We start from the raw sequence: 16,949 nt of genomic DNA on the forward strand, positions 1-16,949 counted from the left end.
TTCTTTGGGAGACTTCTTGATTTTCAGAACCCCTCATGGGAATTCCCAAGAGCAGCTAGGGCTGAGATCATGGATGTGGCTGCTGTTTGCCCTCCCTGCCTCCCGGGAGCCTGTCCTGCCCCCCCAACCCCCATTCTGTCCTGCGGCCACCCTGTCACCGTCCTGCTGGGCCTGCCCCAGTCGTCTCTTCCTGAGATAGATGGCCTGACTGCAGAGGCCTGCATGGGGCCAGAGCAAAGCTCAACCAGGAGTCAGAAGCCCCAGATGCTCTGGCACAGCCTGGCCTCTTTCCATCTGTGTGGACCTGGGGAAGCTGTGGTTTCCTACTCCATGGAGGGGAGACATTAGACCCTGCCCATCTATCTGTCCCGGGGGTGGGCAGCAGGGGTTAGCATCTCAGGTGGGGCCTGAGACTATTACGGCCTTCTTTCTGTGAGTCGCCGCTCCCTGCTGCCCCTGGCGGGGCCCCTCCCCTTGTGGCTACTCCAAGAGGAAGGGCTCCAGGTGGACCCCTGCCAGGCCTGCCTGCTTGGTGACAGACATTCAGTGAGTGTCCAGACAGAGGCCCTGACCTTTCCCTTTGTGTTCTTGTGGGGCTGCTGCCAAATGATTTCAGGGTCCCTTTCCCAGGTGCTGGGAAACTAACCAGGGAGCAGGGAGAGGCTGTTTTCACAGCCAGTGTCCTCACCTCCCACCCTGGCACCCTTTGCTTCCTTCTGAGGGACAGGGTGGGTGGTGTCTGGAAGCTGTGGGGGCCCTGCATCTTCCTCAGGGGCGAGGGCTGAGGCGCGGCCGTGTGGACAGTACCTGGGAGCAGGGAGGCTGCAGTGAGGGGCCTGGGCCCGGCAGGCGACCAGTGGTTTCGCCTCAGAGACCCACAGCAAAGTTATTTTTGACTCCGGTTTCATGTCTTTCTGCTTTTTAAAAATACCAAGCCATGAAATTCCTGTTCAACTGTGTTTTTTCATGGAAGCCGTGCTCAAGACTGTGATGTCAGACAGTCAGGTTCCCGTGAGTCATGGGGGCCGCTGGGCTCCAGGACTGGAACCCGAGCCGTGGGAAGCAGGCGGGGGCAGGCCACCCAGCCCTGCTGGTTAGAAGGTCCAGGTTGTTGTGACTCTGATGACCTAACTCAACAAGGAGAAGGATTTTGGCCTGTTTGCTTTGGGGAATTGGATACAGTGACACGTTTCTTTGAGCCCCCCTGCCTGCCATGGTCCCTGCAATTTCCTTTCTGATGGGGTGCTCAGGTGAGGTGTCTAGTTCTACCCTGGTGGGAAGGTGTGGGACTCCTGGGCCCACCTGCCGTGGACTGAGCTGCCTGACCACTCTGAGGGGCTCTCAGTCCCTCTTTCCTGGACAGACCAGCTGTTGTTTGTGGAAACAGACTGCAGATTTTAGAGCAGTTTCTCCATTTCTCTGGGGGCGTGTCCTCCCAGGTGTGTCAGATGGAATTTGTTGGGAAGGTGTACAGTGCAAGTGCCCAGTGACCCCTGTTTGTGTGTGCATGTTCCCCCCAACCCCATCCCCCATGGCACAGGCACACACAGGTAGGGCCACGGGGATGGCTGTTGCTGGTTTCCACAAGAGCAGGCCCTCCCTCAGCTGCATGTCTCCACCTTGCCTCGACTGTGTACAACCCCGAGTGGGTTTACCAGCCTCTTCATGGATATTTAAGGGCTGCCCTTGGGCCACAGTTGAGTTCAGGACAGCGAGGGCTCCTGCCTCTCTGGGTTGGGAGACAAGAGACTTGTTTTTCCTGTTGAGAGGCTACTTCCTGGGGACAAGGGACTGAAGATACTCTGGTCTATTGGACACTTTGGGTCCCCCTCCAGACGGTTGCAGAGCAGCTGGCCCTGGCCCTTCCCCAGCCCTGTTGCTCGTTCTGGCAGTTTGTCCACAGGCTTCTCTGGCTTTGCAAATGCAGAGGCCTGGGGAGTACCGAGTCAGGGCTGGCACTGCCGTGAGTGGGGCTGGATGGCAGCTCTGTGTTCTATCCCATCTGTGGTTGTGGCAGAAGCACCCCCTCCCCAAAGAAGCTGCAGATGGAATGCTCCCGCCCACCACATGGGCTCGGGAAGGCTGTGGTTACCTCTGGGCCTGGGAGTGTTCACGGTCGTATGAGATTTCTCCTGGGAGGCCCAAAGCAGGCTTGGAGCTGCGGTGGGGTGGGGGTGGGGGGGGCGGTGTGCAGCAGCTAAAGCACTAGTCTTGAGCAGGGACCTTTCATGCTCCCTGGCTCTGGATAGTTCTCAGAGGATGGAGGAAGGGGGCCCAGGCGATTTGCTCTGGGGACCCAAGGGCCCTCCCTAGAAGGGTCAAGCACAGGTCATGAGAAGGGGCCCATGAGTCTTCTGGTTGTGACAGGCAGCCCCAAATGGGCCGACGCAGCTCTGAGATTAACCAAGCCCTAGCTGACCGCTTGGCCCCTTGGTGCCCTCCTGAATGAAGCACCACAGGAGCTGGGAGGGGTTGCTGTCGGGCCTGCCATTTGTCTCTGCCTCTCAGCAGAGGGCCCTGTGGGCCTGGACTGTTGGTACAGACCCTCATTTTCCCCATGGTAGCCATGGCGGGGTGGAGGAGAAAAAGCAGAAAGGAGCTTTCAACTGAGCAGAGCGTGGCATTTGGGGGAAATGGTTCTGTGCCCCCTATTCTGAACAGGACTTAGCTGGTGGCTTTAGAAAACTGGCCAAGATGAGAGGCTGGGTAGTGGGCACTCAGCAGGGCAGGGGGAGCCTGTGAGTCCTGCATCCCTGTGGTGGGCCTGTTGGATGAGGGCCACAGCCTGACCTGCCAGGCTGTACTGAGGTTTCAGACCTTTAGCAAGCCATCGAGCAATCTCTCTGACTTGTGACAGTTGTGTTTTATTGGGTCTTGGCTACTTGACTATTGTATGTGGACTGCTAAAAATCTGCATATCTGAAGAAATGGGATACTGAAGGTGGCCAAGGTTCGTGCCGTGTTTGGACTGTCCCTGGAGCCAGAGCACAACAGAGCCTGTGCCTGTGCGGTGACTGGGATCCTGCCCCTTGGGGTCGTGTCCCTCCCCGACCCTAGGCTTCCCAAGTGGCCTGTTCATGGCTGGCAGAGGCCAGGGTTGGCGGGGAGTGTATGGCTCAGGTCTTCCTCCTGGTGGGGGTTGCACCTCATGGTCCCGGGAGCATCCAGTTTTATGGATGGTGGTGAGTGGACCTGCTTTTTACAGCCTCTTCTTCGGGGGTAAGCAGTAATATGGAAAAGCCTATGTTTATTTAAAAGGAATTGTTATAAGGTCACAAGGAAGGTAAATTAGCCAAGATTCTCTAATCCCATAGCTAATCCACCAATAGAAAATAGTGTTCCATGTACTTCCTGAAGAGAACTAGTCCTCATTAGAGGTGGGGGTGGGGGATGCAGAAACGCCAGAGAAATCCTATATCCCTGAGATAATGTGAAGCAGAAATGTGGACTGGAGGGCTCAGGGGACAAAAGCTCATTTTGTGATGTTGGCAGCAGGCTGCGGGATGATGAGGATTGGTTAAAAAGACAGTTGCTGAGACCAGGCAGCTTGGGGGGAATATCTTTAGAAGCTTGTTTTTCTGTGCATCAGCTGTGTGTGATCTGGACGAGTTAACCTATCAGACAGACATCAGCATGAGCGGGAATCTCCATTCCTTCCCCTTTAAAGTTCAGGCCTTGAAGCTTTCAGTCCCATCAGGTCGGGCGTGGGGGCGGGGGAGGGGGAGGAACTGGGCTGCTTCCTGGATTTCTGTCCTGCTTTGCACACCCTCACTTCCTGCTGAGGTCAGGAGGCTTCCTCCCTCCCCAGGCCAGCTGGCAGCAACCCTTCGGGCTCCAGCCTGTCTGCCCTCCTCTCCCTCCTCCACCGCTCCCTCAAGCCTCCCCAGATCCAAACCAAGCTGGGGGAATGTCCCTCACCAGCCAGGCAGGGTCATCCTCAGGTGCCCCGGGACCTGGACCTGCCTTCTCTGCATCCTCACAGCACTCAGGGTCTGGTGTGTGTCCATCCAGCAGTCAGTGTGCACCTCGTATGACATGCCCAGGGCTGTGCCTGGGAGCAGGAATAGACAGAAACTCTGTGCCTGTGAGGCTGGCACTCTGATGGCCATCAGCTGGCTGCTTGTGAGCGGGCATTCACACCTCTGACTCGAAGGCCCCTGGCCCACAGACCTTCAGGCGCCAGTCTCAGGCTGGGGCTGAGACGCAGACCTTTGGTGGTGGGAAGAGCTGGGCCCAGACCAGCAACCCTTCCCGAGGGAGATGGGCTAGCCCCTTCCACCCCAGCTCACCTCTGACATGTGGCGGCTGGCTGTCCAGGGTACCATTGAGTCAGGGCCCCGCATGTGTACACACGCACGTGTACCACCCCGAGAGCCGGAACTGGAGCTGCCAGGAGACGAGGCTGAGCCAGGCAGGCACTGGGCCCAGCAGCCCTGTGTTGTTTTGATAGCTCACAACACCCCACAGCAAAGAGATTCCCCTTTTATTGCATCTGTTTTACATCTTTAGAATCTGAGTGAAGTCAAAAGCATGCTACAGGAGAGATTAATTCCACATTTTTCCATCTTTGCAGTGAAACCCAAGGAAAGTTAGACATTGTGTGCAGCACAGTTGAGTCGGAGTTGCTGAGCCAATGGCTGCCCCTGAATGTTGCCCACAGCCTGACATGAGTGCCCCCGTGGCATGGCTGGGTGACTGTGCCCTCTCCCTGAAACTCAGGGTATATGGGACCCTCCCTTCCCCCCAGGAATCTGGTTCCTGTGTTGAGGGAAGGGGGCTGGGGTGACCCAGCCCCTCTAGGGAGACTGCCTGGAGGAGCCAGAATCGACCACAAGCCTGGAAGTGATTAAAAGGAACTTTCCGTCACAGGAGAACTTTAAGAAGCAGCCAGACCACCACGTGCCCTGATGGCTCAGACCCTGCGAGGCCTGTGGCCACAGGCCATCTTTGGGGCCTCATTCGGGCCCCTCCCCCACTAGCCCAGAGCTCAGCCAGGACCCCTGTGAGCCGGGGGGTGCCATGTTCCCTCGGTGAACCCCTGCCCAGAGCAAGTGCCATGTAATGTTAGCTATGATAAAGTGTTACGATGGCTCTACAAGATAAGGACTCTGAAGTCCAGGTCAGATAACTTGCCAGGACTACTCAGCAAGGTAGTGGTAAAGTTCAGGTTTGAACACAGGCTGTACAGTCTCGGTGCCTGTGCTCTCACTACCCAGGACAAAGCGGGAGGCCAGCGTTTCTAAGGCCCACAGCCGTGTCAGCACCATGACATGCTGAGAGAGGAGGAGGGCAGGGACCGGTGCTGGGGTGGGGACGCGGAGCACTTCTTAGGGGCGCAGGGCTGGAGTGGGGCTTTGAGCAAGCAGGGTGGGGCAGAGAGAGCAGTGGTGATGGGCAACACAGGCCTTGAGTGCCAGGCCCAGGAGCCTGGCCTTTTGGCCTGTGCTGTTGAACAGAAAAGGAATATAGCAGAAGTGGTGTGGAGGGCAGGAGGGTGGGGTGTTTCCGGGAAGCCAGGGCAAGAGGATGAGGACTGAGGAGTCATCTAGTCCTTCATCCATCCGTGAAGGGTCCTCCATCCACGCGGGGGGCCCACAGCACTGACTGCATGATGGGAGTCCTGGGGTCAGGCAAGGAGGCTCTTTGGGCAGAGTCCTGGCAACACTGCCGTGCACAGCCCCACACGGCCACAGAGGGGGCACCCTGTGGCAGCCCTTCCCGCGGCCTCCCCTGTCCGCTCAGCGCTCTGCGTGCTCCCTGTTGCCCCTGCCCTCCCCTCCCTCTCCCGGGTGTCGCCTCGGCCCTGCACGTTTCCCTTCTCTCAGCCTGGCCACCTTCCCACACTGCCGCAGATGTGTGCTTATGTGGCCCTCCTACCCCCAGCCCTCTCAGCTTTCTTCCCTTCCAGACTGTGAGACCCCCCCATCTCCTGGTTTCCCATGAGACTGCCTTCCCAAGGCAGTTTGAGCTCCCCTCGCCATGAGGCAGTGCACTGGAGGGGACACGTGGCTGAATGTCAGCTCTCTTCTGTCATCTGTGTGGGCTCAGCCACGGTGTCCACCTCTGAACCACCTGTCTCCCCTGCTCCAGGGAGACACAGGAGGGCCTTTCAACCATAGACACCAATACTACTCTCCACGGGGGGCCCCGAGCACCCTGGGGCTCTGCTCACAGCAGAGCATGGACGGGGAAGCGCCGTGGCTGCAGGTTGAGGGCTGCAGGAAGAAGGGCTGTTCCCGAGCTGGATGGCAGCGGGGAGGATGGTGGGGAGGCCTGGAGTGAGTCACCTGCGCACGGGCAGCTTTGTAAGGAACTCGCCCGATAGCTGAGGAAAATGTAGAGCGAACAGCTGGCTGATCGTCCTCATTCTTTCCCCTCCTTCAAGGTGGTGTTCACTGTCCGTCGTGGCAGCTTTGCCAGCAGCCCGCCCAGATAGGGCTGGTACTGCAGCCCCTCAGTGCCTGGAGCCCCTAGGAGCCAGCGTCTCGGTTACGCTTGGGATGGGCCCTGCTGAGCGTGTGAGTGCATGATGATGTCAGGAGGGCTCGTAGTGTCCTGAGGCCCCTCTGGGCTTTGCAGAAGTTAGGGTTCTAGTAGTTTTCCTGCTGCATTTGCACACGGGGAGTGTGCAAGAGGTCGTCATTCAAGATGGTCGCCGTGGTGGCTCTGGACAGAGCGGCAGCTGCTGGAAGGGACCTGGCTTGGAGGGTGCAGCTAGGTCTGTGTTCTGAAGTGCCAGTTTATTCGGTCCTGCTTCACTGCCTGTTGTGAAACTAAGACAGCCATGATTAGTTCCCGAGTTGAGCCTCTTCCTCTTCTCCCAGGGTCCCCTCTGGATCCAGCACTTGGAAAATTGGCCACAGGAGCACCATTCTCCCTGGCTGGACCTGCTCGAATTTGAGTCTGGTGAGGCAGTGCCGGGGAGTGAAGGCTCCCTGACTCCTGTCCCTTTTTGGCTGAGGGCCCTGGGGTCCCTCCTCCACTTCCTTGTGGCCACTGCTCTTTTTTCCCTGTTTGGTGACTCCAAACCAACCACTCTGGCCTCCTGGCAGTGCCAAGAGAGTGCTGTGTTCCCTGCCTTGGGACCTTTGCCCCTGCTGCACCTGAAGCTTGGCCTGTCTTGTGCTGTCTCCTCACAGAGGCCTTGGGGCCTCCTGTCTGGGTTGGCACTCTCCTTCCCACGGGGGCTGGACTCCATGCGGAGCTCAGTCCCTGTGGGCCAGGTCAACACATTTCTTGCGTTCTCCCTAAATACAAAGTAAAAAGAGAGATGGGAAAAGAGGCTTAAAAAGGAGCCAGAAATGAGAGATGGGGGAAAGAGCTGAGGGAAAGTACAGGACAAGCTCACCTGAGAGGAAACCAGGCCAAGGAGGAAAAGGAGGTTAGCAGGGCTAAGGCCGCGCCATGTGGGTGTGGGGGCCTGGGGAGTGGGCAGTCTATGGGACAGGCAGGGGGAGCGTGTGTGCCTGAAAGGACTGCTCTGCTCCATGAGGCTGTGGGTAACTTGAACCTGTCCTGCTGTGTTCCACGGCTTCCCAAGGTGGAGGATTATTCTCCCAGGGAGCACTGATTCTCGCCTCCCCCGTATGATGCCTGCCAAATTCTTCCCTGGACCAGAGCAGAGCCCCTGGGAGTACGGCTGCCCAGCCCTTCACGGGCAGAGGCCCCACATACCTGCTTTGACTTCTCCCAGCGTCACAGATGTCCGAGGCCCCGTGGCAGGAGTGAGGATGGAGGCTCCCCTTGGCCACCTCGGAGGCCAGAAGAGATACACACACCAGGTTCTGTCCCTGCAGTTTGTGTCCTAAGAGGGTGCAGACGCCTGGTGACTCAATGCCAGCAGAGAAAAGGCATCTGAGGCAGGAAGGTTTGGAACTGTGACGCTGTCAAAATGTCCCCCGTGTTGCGTTCCCTCCTGCTTGGAGTTCAGGGCCCCAGGTGCCAGACTTAGTACCGAGGAGTGGCATTTTGGTGCAGCTCCTTCGGGCGTCACTATAATTCATAAGGGACTAAAAATAAAAGCCTGTCTCTTTAAAAATTGGTTATTTTTACACCACACTCAGAAGACTTTCAGGGTGTTTCATAAAGCATCACAGTTCACTGTTGAACTGTGAGCGAGAGAAGCATCTCGCCTGTCAGTGTTGCCCTCAAAGGAGACAGGTCACAATGTCTTCTCCCCCCTCAGCAGGAAAATCAGGATTCAAAAGATTCAGCCTTGCTGAGTCTCTCCCAGGGGGTTTTCCTCAGAAGGTTCTGACCGGGTCATGCCAGGAACCCCACCCATTGGCCCCAGCTGGCCTCTCCCGTGCTCTTGGGTTTGGTCCCCAATGCCTCCAGCATCCTGCTTCCTGTGGGGTCCCTGGGTGGGGTGGTCCTTCAGTTGGCACCCACTGAGGGGCCAGGCTGCTTTCCAGGGGTTGTCAGTGGCATCGCTGACATGGTCCTGCACCGGCTTCTGCTCTCCAGTACCACGGGCTGTGGTTCAGGACCCTCTTCCTCTCCTGTCTCCCGCCAGCCCCTCTACCCCCGTTAATGAGGATCATCTCAGAAATGCAGAATAACCCTGCTGCTGGCCCAGGCTTCTTCCACTACTGCCCTGTGCCTGCCTGGCCCTTTCGGAGGGGCCTCAGCCTGTGCCCGTTCTCACCCTGTGTTCTCGTCTCTCTCTCCCCATCTGACTCACCACCAGGCGGTGGTGGGTCATACCTCATGGCTCTGAGTCTGTCCATGTTCGCCCTTAGCCCACCCACTACCACCTCCAGACCAACCCACCACCATCCCCTCTCACTCTCGCCTCCTTCATACCTAATCACAGGCACTCCCAGACCATCACCATGGAGCAGCCGGAGGGGCCTCACCCGGCCTCAAGCCCCCAGCCCCTTCCTGCTGCTCTGAGGCTGAAACTGGGGCTGCCGGGTATGGCCTGCAGGGCCGACCCCATCTCCTACCTCCTCCCAGGCCCCTCTCCTGCCTCTTGCCTTCCCTTCCACCTCAGGGCCTTCCTGCCCCTCTCTCCTGGTGAGCTCCCCCTCGGTCTTAGCTTACTCACTTCCTAGGGCCACCTCCCCTGGTTCTGACCAGGCAGCACCCCGCAATCTCCCAGCACACACTGCAGTCCCAGCAGCTGCTTAGCACTGGCCTCCAACTCTCTGCACATCCTGTGGGGCCAACTGATCCTGTGCTCTGCGCCACTGTCACCCTGAACCTGGCAGGGGCCAGCACAGGGTGATGCCCCAGAGGATCTGAGTGAGTGAAGAAAGTGTCTCCGGCAAGGGTTGAAGAAAGTGTCTCCAGCAAACTTTTTCTTAACAGTCAATATTCTAGGCTCAGTGGGCCATAGAGTTTGTCACAACTACTCACCCTGCCCTTGGAGCAGCCATGGACGAATGTAAGCACGTGGGCATGGCAGTAAAACCTTTTTTATAAAAACAGGCCGCAGACTGAGTGTGCCAGCCCTTGGTCTAGAGAAACAACAGAATTCATTCAACAGCAAACAGGAGTGTTTCTAAGGGAACGCTTTTCCTTAAGAGAAGGGCTGTGGCTTCCTGGAAATTGTTGGTAATAGCAGAAGAAGGTGTTTCTGAAACAAGCCCCCAGGTGATTCTCTGACAGGTGTGACTTTGAAAGTGAAACTTCTGGTTCCCCTATGGCTGTGACCCTGGGAGGCAGACGGTGTTGGGCAAAGAGTGATAAGTGTCCAGGCATGGAGTCCGAGTTCTGCTTCCTATTGCTCTGATTCAGGGAGGAAGGTGCTTCATTTAAAGTGGAACCCAAAAAAATAAATAAAGTGGAACCCAGTCTTGTGAGGGGTGGGGTGCCAGTGGCGACCTGGGCAAGTCCCACAGCTTGGTTGGGGTCTGACTGCTTGTCTTGTAGGGAGAGCACCCCAGTGAGAGATAGCATCTAAAATAAGGGTGTTAGGGTTGCTTGTCATGGCATACATATTAAAAGGTTTTTGTCGATATATCCCTATATTATTGCCTCTTCATCAGAGAAGGCAATGGCACCCCACTCCAGTACACTTGCCTGGAAAATCCCATGGACAGAGGAGCCTGGTGGGCTGCAGTGCATGGGGTCGTGAAGAGTCAGACACGACTGAGTGACTTCACTTTCACTTTTCACTTTCATTGGAGGAGGAAATGGCAACCCACTCCAGTGTTCTTGCCTGGAGAATCCCAGGAATGGGGGAGCCTGGTGGGCTGCCGTCTGTGGGGTAGCATAGAGTCGGACACGACTGAAGCGACTTAGCAGCAGCAGCAGCATTGCCTTTTCATAGCTCAAAATTGTGACTGTCTTGATGATTCCAAACCTAAATGTTTGGCTAGATAAAGAGACTGCTTCGTCGGCATGGGAGGTGTTTGAGGCCTGGGAACCGCCTCAGAGAGTGGCCAGATGATGTGAGGACACTGCTGGGTGACCATCGGGGGTGTCCCTTCTAGCTGCTTTTGCTCATTTAATCCAGAGCCACCAGACCAAGTGGCCTGGACAGAAGGTGGCTGCCATTGGGTGAGAAGAGAGATCCATGGCTATGTCCTCAGGTAGCTTGAGCTTGGGCACAGGGCGGGGGACAATCAAGACTGCTGGGGCCCAGGGCCAGTAGTCCTCAGGCACTGCCACAGTGAGCCAGGGGAAGAGGAGTAGGCCAGGCCTGTCCTTACACATGGGTGGGGACAAAGCAAACATGCGCAGCTCATGGCACATTAGCCCTCACTCTGAAGCCAGGCCACCAGGGTTCACACTCCAGGTTTGTCATTTGTATGCTGTGTGACTTTCAGCAGGTTAATATCACTGTGCCTTGGTTTCCTCTTTGGAAAAAAATGGGATGATAAATGCTCCCGCCCTGAGGGGTCATACTGGAGTGCTTGGAACATTGTGAGCGCTCCATGTCAGCTGCCAAGAACAGCCCTTGGAGCTGTATGTGTCAGGAATTAAGATGGGGCTTCCCTGGTGGCTCAGTGGTAAAGAATCTGCCTGCCAATGCAGGGGAATACGTGTTCAATCCCTGGTCCAGGAAGATCCCACATGCAGCCAAGCAGCTGAGCCCATGTGCCTGCAAGCCATAGAGCCTATTTCTGCAACAGGAGAAGCCACTGCAGTGAGACACTAACGCACAGCAACTAGAGAGTAGCCCGCACAGCAACAAAGAGCAAGCTCAGCAAAGAGAGTCAGGACTCCCCCACCCCCACCCCAGGCGCAGTCCTGGGTCTTCCCTCAGGTCTGGGCTTTGGGGGCCTTGTGTCTGGATGGCACAGGGCCAAGGAGAGTGTATGAAGCTGCCTGGTTTCTCCAAGGTCAACAGACAGGAGGGCCCTCTCTGTGGAAGAATTTGGACCCCAGAGTCCCGGCTGATGACTGTCTTTTTTTTTTTTTTAATATTCATTTATTTGTGTATTAATTTGGCTGTTAGTTACTGCATGCAGGATCTTTTCGTTATGGCATGCTAACTCTTAGTTGCAGCATGTGGGATCTAATCCCTGACCAGGGATCAAACCAGGCCCCCTGCACTGGGAGCGCAGTCTTAGCCATTGAATCACCAATTCAATGATGGCTGTCTTTCCCAGACACTTTGCCCAGACCAGTCTGCCCAGGAGCCAGAACCCTTGACTCCTTGGCCCCTTCTCCAGTTTTCCTTGGCCCTCCTTAAAATTAAGTTGCTAATCCTGTGGCACCACGTCCGGCTAGGCCATTTCCTTCTTTGGGACCTGCCACAACACCCGACTTCCATCCCCTTGGGGACTTTGTGAGAGGTTGGCACCAGATCATTCACCCTTGAATAAGAGGAAAGTGAGGTGACTGGTCTGGGAGCATGGACTCAAAGGGACTGCAGAGGTGTTTGTCTTTCCAGTGCTTCTCCTCACCTTCCAGGGCAGGTTGGCCTTGTCTCCAGGCCCAGGGAGTATGGGCACCAGGTGGCAGGAGGAAAGGTCCCAGGGCTGGACCAGGGCATGAGGTGGGGTAAGCCGCGAGCAGCCTGCTTGGCGTGGCCCCAGGCGCGCAGGGCTGAAGGCAGGGCTCTGCCCTGGATGCCGAGGCAGCACGTGTTCATGGAGGCAAGCTGAGCCCACAGGTAAAGGTCACAGTGCAAACATGGCACAGGACATGGCCCAGAATCTTATCTGTCCCTGTGAGAGATACTGCTGCCTCCTCACAGGGACCCCAGCAGCCGGAGAGCACACTGGAGGCCTAGCCGCTCCCTGCAGGTGGCCTGCCTGGCCTCTTGACTGCGTGTACTGCCAGCCCTGCGCATGTCTGACCTCTGCTACTTGGCTGCCCCATCGGAGCCTTTCCACCACTGGGGAAGCCCTCTCTCTGGTGGAAGGAAGGTGCGTCAGCAAATCAGAAATCAGGGCTTCCGGGCTTCACGTTATCAGAAGGGATAACCGTTTCCCATGAAAATGAGGTCCCATGCTCTAGTGGGATAGGATTATTAAGACAGATTTGTGAAGCAGAGACTGTTCTAATGTACAGAATTCCAAAGCTGTGCTTCTCTCACAGGCCCATTCCTCCAGCTCAGAAGGGGTTTGGTGGGAATCCTACATGACTGGGAAGAGCCTGGTGGACTTGATCAGTGCCTGGTGGCTGTCAGCCAGCATCTTGGCAGATTAGGCTGGGCACACCAGGAATGGGGGTGGAGACCAAACAGATGATGTGGCTCTTCCAGAACCTTGCCTGGGGGAAGGGGAGAAGCTGCAGAGTTGAGAGGGGTGGGCTTTTTTTTTTCAGCCCATTTGTCTATAACATGGTATGAAACACCCCCTCAGGTGTTTATAGCTCCCAAAGGAAGGACCTCCCAACACCTTCCATTTGTGGCTTGAGGTGAAACAGATAATGCTTTTTTGTTCAAAGAAGTTTAACATCATCAAATTTAATGACCATATTTCTACTGAGCTTGAGTAACCCCCGCCCGCCATGGAACACTCTACTTAGCCCCATGAAATGCGTGGCACCCCTGGTATTGACATTGGCCCAAAACCCACTGCCTCCACATTTGGAAATTCAGTCCCTATGGAAAAAAAATTTCTTTTAAGTATGTGTGTTTTGGGGGGCAGTGCTGGCCAAAAGAGGACAAGCTGGCTGGCTCCCCCACTGGGGCCTGGAGTCCAGGACCATCGGAAAAAGTCTGGATGAGGAATGATTCTGGAGCTTGGCTCAGTGTGGGTTTTGCAGCAGCCAGTGGAAACTTCCAGGAATGCTGCTCTGGGCCAGCCGGGGGCTATTTCCGCTCCCACTTTTACGAGCCGCAGACCCCCTCCATGGCTGGCCGGCCAGTAGAGATGAATGTGATCGTCTCTTTCAGCTCAGCTCTGCCTCTTCAGGGTGCCAGTTCGTATTCCACAGGCAGCAGATTTTCAGGCTCTGTCCTGTGCCCCGGGGCTCAGAGCCCCTGCAGCCCAGCCAGCTTGTTTAGAAGGGGCCAGCCGCCAGGAGGAGCAGCCTCCATGAGGCTGATATCCGTGTGGGATGCTGCGAGAATTTATAGCAGCCTTAGAGGGGAAACTCCCTCCCCAAATGTTTCAGTGTTTTATTAAATATGTGAGAGGAAAGTTTCCTTTCTACTGGACCAAGGCCCAGAGCCTCTATGGAGCCCCAGGGAAGGTGGCAAAACCTCTTGGGAAAGCCCACAAATGGGTAAAGTTAAGAGAAAGTCTTGTTTCTTAATCTGAGCCCTTTCTAATGCCTGTAGGCTACACGGCAAGGAACCAAGCCTGCTTCATTTCCAGTGGACTCGCCCAGGGCCTGTGTGGGCCTGGACACTCCTGCCCCTCTCCAACGCTCTGTCCAAAGGCAAAGGAGGGGGCAGGTTTTGCAGCCTTGTCTGGAGGCCAGGTCGGCAGACCAGCCATCATGCCGGGTGTGCAGGAGAGGCCAGAGAGTCAGTCTCTGCCCCCCAGAGGCCAACATGACGAGCATCGTCACCGTGGCCAGCGTGTGCCAGGCTGACACGTACTGGGCACCATGCTGTCACCTCACAGTCTCCAGGACTGCTGTGAGCTTGCCATTATCGTTCCTATCATAGCGGAGAAAATGGACTCAGGAACACTGCTCAGAAACAGCGGTCCCCAGTGGACTCGGACAGGCTGTGGCCCTCCTGGGCTCAGGGCTCTCACCTCCAAGCCTGGGAAGTCCCTCCAGCTGTGAAGATAAAAGGCCTGGGCGGGACCCAGGTGGAGGCCCTTCGTTTGTGGGTGCAGTGTCCTCATCTTCAGAATGGAGATGGTTGATGGTCTCTGGTTGGCTGGTCTCTGAAAGGACAGAGCCCGGCCCAGATGAGCAAGTGCTGCTGCTCTATAACTCAGTCTAAATGTCAGACCACGAGGCCTGCTGTCCCTCACTGTGCCCTTCCGCTGCCCACAAACAGCACAGAACCACCTTCCCCAACCAGCAGGAGAAGGCATGGAGACCCAGGGACAGGGCACCAAGCAGGAGCCTGGGTGGGAAAAGATGGCATTTGTTCCGGGGCAGCTGAGCAGGCCTGGCTGAGGGCAGCCCAGGGGCCCCTCCATCCTGAGCCTGACCATTTATTTTGCAGACAGTCTCCATCTTGGAGCAGCGGCTGACACTGACAGAAGACAAGCTGAAGCAGTGTCTGGAGAACCAGCAGCTAATCATGCAGAGAACAACACCGTGATCAGGGGAACGAGAATCAAGAGCTTGGTCGATTTGGGGGGTGGCAGGTCGGGGATTTGTACTGGACACTTGGGTAAATAAATAAGATTCAGCCCTGGGAACCATATCCCCCAGAGCCCCAGGGGTTGTGCGCCTATGCCCTCCACCCAACTGTCTGCACCCAGAGACTCCACCTGCTGATGGGAGGCCCCCATAGGCCAGGCCCACGTATGCACAGATGATATACCTAGTTTACTGTGAAGGAGCCACTTCACATTAATGTTTGTTACCTTGGAGTCTTAAGGAGCCCTAAGATGGAGCTCTCCTCTGGAGGCGAGAGCCCCACGCCACCCTGCTTTTCACTCATCCCTTACTGACCTTCCTGCCACGTGCCTGGCTTTGTCCTCTATCCCAGAGTAGAGGTGGACCACTTGTTGGATGAGCCAATAGTTTCCTTTAAATCTGACAAAAGGCCCAAAGCGGGCCCGTCTGTCCGATTTATCCAGGAACAAGCCCTCTGGAGGGGATGGTGGCTTCGCAGGGGCCTTGATTTCTGTCCCACGTTTACTGGGGCCTGGTGGCTTCTTCCTCTGCATCCACGAGGGCAAAGGAACCTTGAACATTAAAATGAACTTGATGGACTCGTCACTGGAATGGCTTGTTCTGAGTGAGACCTAATCAGTGCCTCCATCCCCAGCGTCCATAAGGGAGAACAAAATGACATCTGGGAGGGCCCCGCCAGCATCACCTCCAGAGCCCTGCACACCTTGCTTGCCACTGTTCGGGGTCTTTAGGAGCAAGGACAGCCAGAGTTCCCTCTGGCTGGCGCAGCCGGCTGCTTCAGCTGGGACCTGGAGGCTTCAGGCACCTGCTTGTCCCCTTGCTCACGAGGGTTCCGTGGGCTGCTTCCCTGCATCTGTGCAGGAAAGCCAGGCAAGTGTTCTCCATATGTCTGGGTGTCATCCATATCTCTGCATTCAGCCTCTTGGGGCCCAGCCAGCCAGGGAGGTATTTACCCTCCAACATACCTGCCCTGCCCAGGGGCCTAGAGGAGCGGGCGGTGTTAAGAGTCCCAGGAATTGTCAGTACCAGGCGGCTAGTGAAGTTCCCAGCCTATGCAGGTTCCACATGGGAGCAGAGGCTGAATGCCTCAGAGTTGAGGCTGACAAGAGGCAGCCTGTGTTGAGTCCTGGTGAACGACGAGCCTGGGGGAGCTGCTCTGCCACCTGGGTGGGGAGAGAGCTTCAGTCTGGAGTCAGGCCTCAGGCTCTGCCTTTGGTTGAGCTGTGTAGCCCCAACATGGTGGTGTAGCCTCTGAGCCTCAGGGTCTTGTGTCAGGTAGCAGTGGTGGCCACCCTACCAGGTAGGCACTCAACAGAGGCCCGTGGCTCCCTGGCCCACCTGTCCCTCTAGGAGGATGGAGCTTGCTAGATGGGCAAGAGGCTGACGACTCAGGACGGTTCAGAGCCCCCCGGAAGCTGCTGCAGTTCTCCACATGGCCCTGCTAGCATGTAGAAGAGCCCAGAAGTCTTGCTGGTCTAAACTGTCAGGTAAGCTCCTCAGCTGCCTCGGGAGGTCATGGCTCCCAGTCTCTGAAGGCTTTTTTTCTTTAAGGAGATATGGTTTATCTATCTATTTAATATTTATTTGGCTGTGCCCGGTCTTAGTTGCGGCATGTGGGATCTTCCGTTGCGGTATTCAAACTTTCAGTTGCATCACGTGGGGATCTAGTTTCCCAACTAGGGGTTGAACTGGGCCTCCTACACTGGGAGCATGGAGTCTTGGCCACTGGGGAGGTTGCCCTGGAGGCCTTTAGGGAAAGTCCGAGTGGCCCCAAGTCAGCTTGCTCAGAGGGGACACAGCTTGTGGGGCCAGGCTTGTCTGTCCCTCCCAGGCTGGCTGCCCTGCCTCTGATGAGACATGGGCGGCCTTGTTGTGGTCAATTGAGCTGGAGCTCCCAGGTGTTGGGGCTGTGGCGATTTGAGCAGCCAGTCCAGGCGAGGTCCTCTCCAGAGACCCAGGGTGGCCCTTGCTAGAGACAGCAGGACAGGAGCCGGGTCTCCAAGGCATTGTGTCCAGCTCTGCTCGCATACCAGGCAGGGTTGCCACCCATCACGCCTTCCGTTTATACCAGGATCGAGTTTTTAATTTTTCTCTGAAATCTCCCTTCCTCAGTGAGAAAAAAATGGGTTTGAGAGTCTGCTAAGGACTTGGGAAATGGCCTGGGAGGCTGTAGTGTGGTATTTTCCCAACAACCATTATCAGATGTAAACAGTCTAGAGAGGGTTGCTTACCCCCCAACCCCCAACAGCACACAGCTTGTCTGGTGGCACAGTATCGGC

The 16,949-nt window shown here is 56.4% G+C and overlaps 1 protein-coding gene across 20 annotated transcripts in view; it reads left to right on the forward strand.

Moving 5' to 3' along the window:
* Nucleotides 1–14,734, forward strand: part of POC1A (POC1 centriolar protein A) — a 100,735-nt gene extending 86,001 nt beyond the window's left edge. For 11 of the 20 annotated variants that reach the window (XM_086367731.1, XM_086367733.1, XM_086367719.1 and 8 more), the window contains one exon: nt 14,531–14,734. In XM_086367731.1, the coding sequence (XP_086223857.1) occupies nt 14,531–14,629 (99 nt within the window). In that variant the 3' untranslated portion in view covers nt 14,630–14,734. Of the gene's footprint in view, nt 1–6,824; nt 6,907–7,540; nt 8,039–14,530 lie in introns of those variants that run through there. The other 9 variants (XM_086367723.1, XM_086367724.1, XM_086367716.1 and 6 more) reach the window with 3 other exon arrangements.
* Nucleotides 14,735–16,949: the final 2,215 nt, after the last annotated feature.

Source organism: Bos grunniens, chromosome 22 (assembly GCF_055505025.1).
Source record: "Bos grunniens cultivar Pamir isolate PY7600 chromosome 22, Bosgru_T2T1.0, whole genome shotgun sequence".
NCBI classification, from domain to species: domain Eukaryota; kingdom Metazoa; phylum Chordata; class Mammalia; order Artiodactyla; family Bovidae; genus Bos; species Bos grunniens.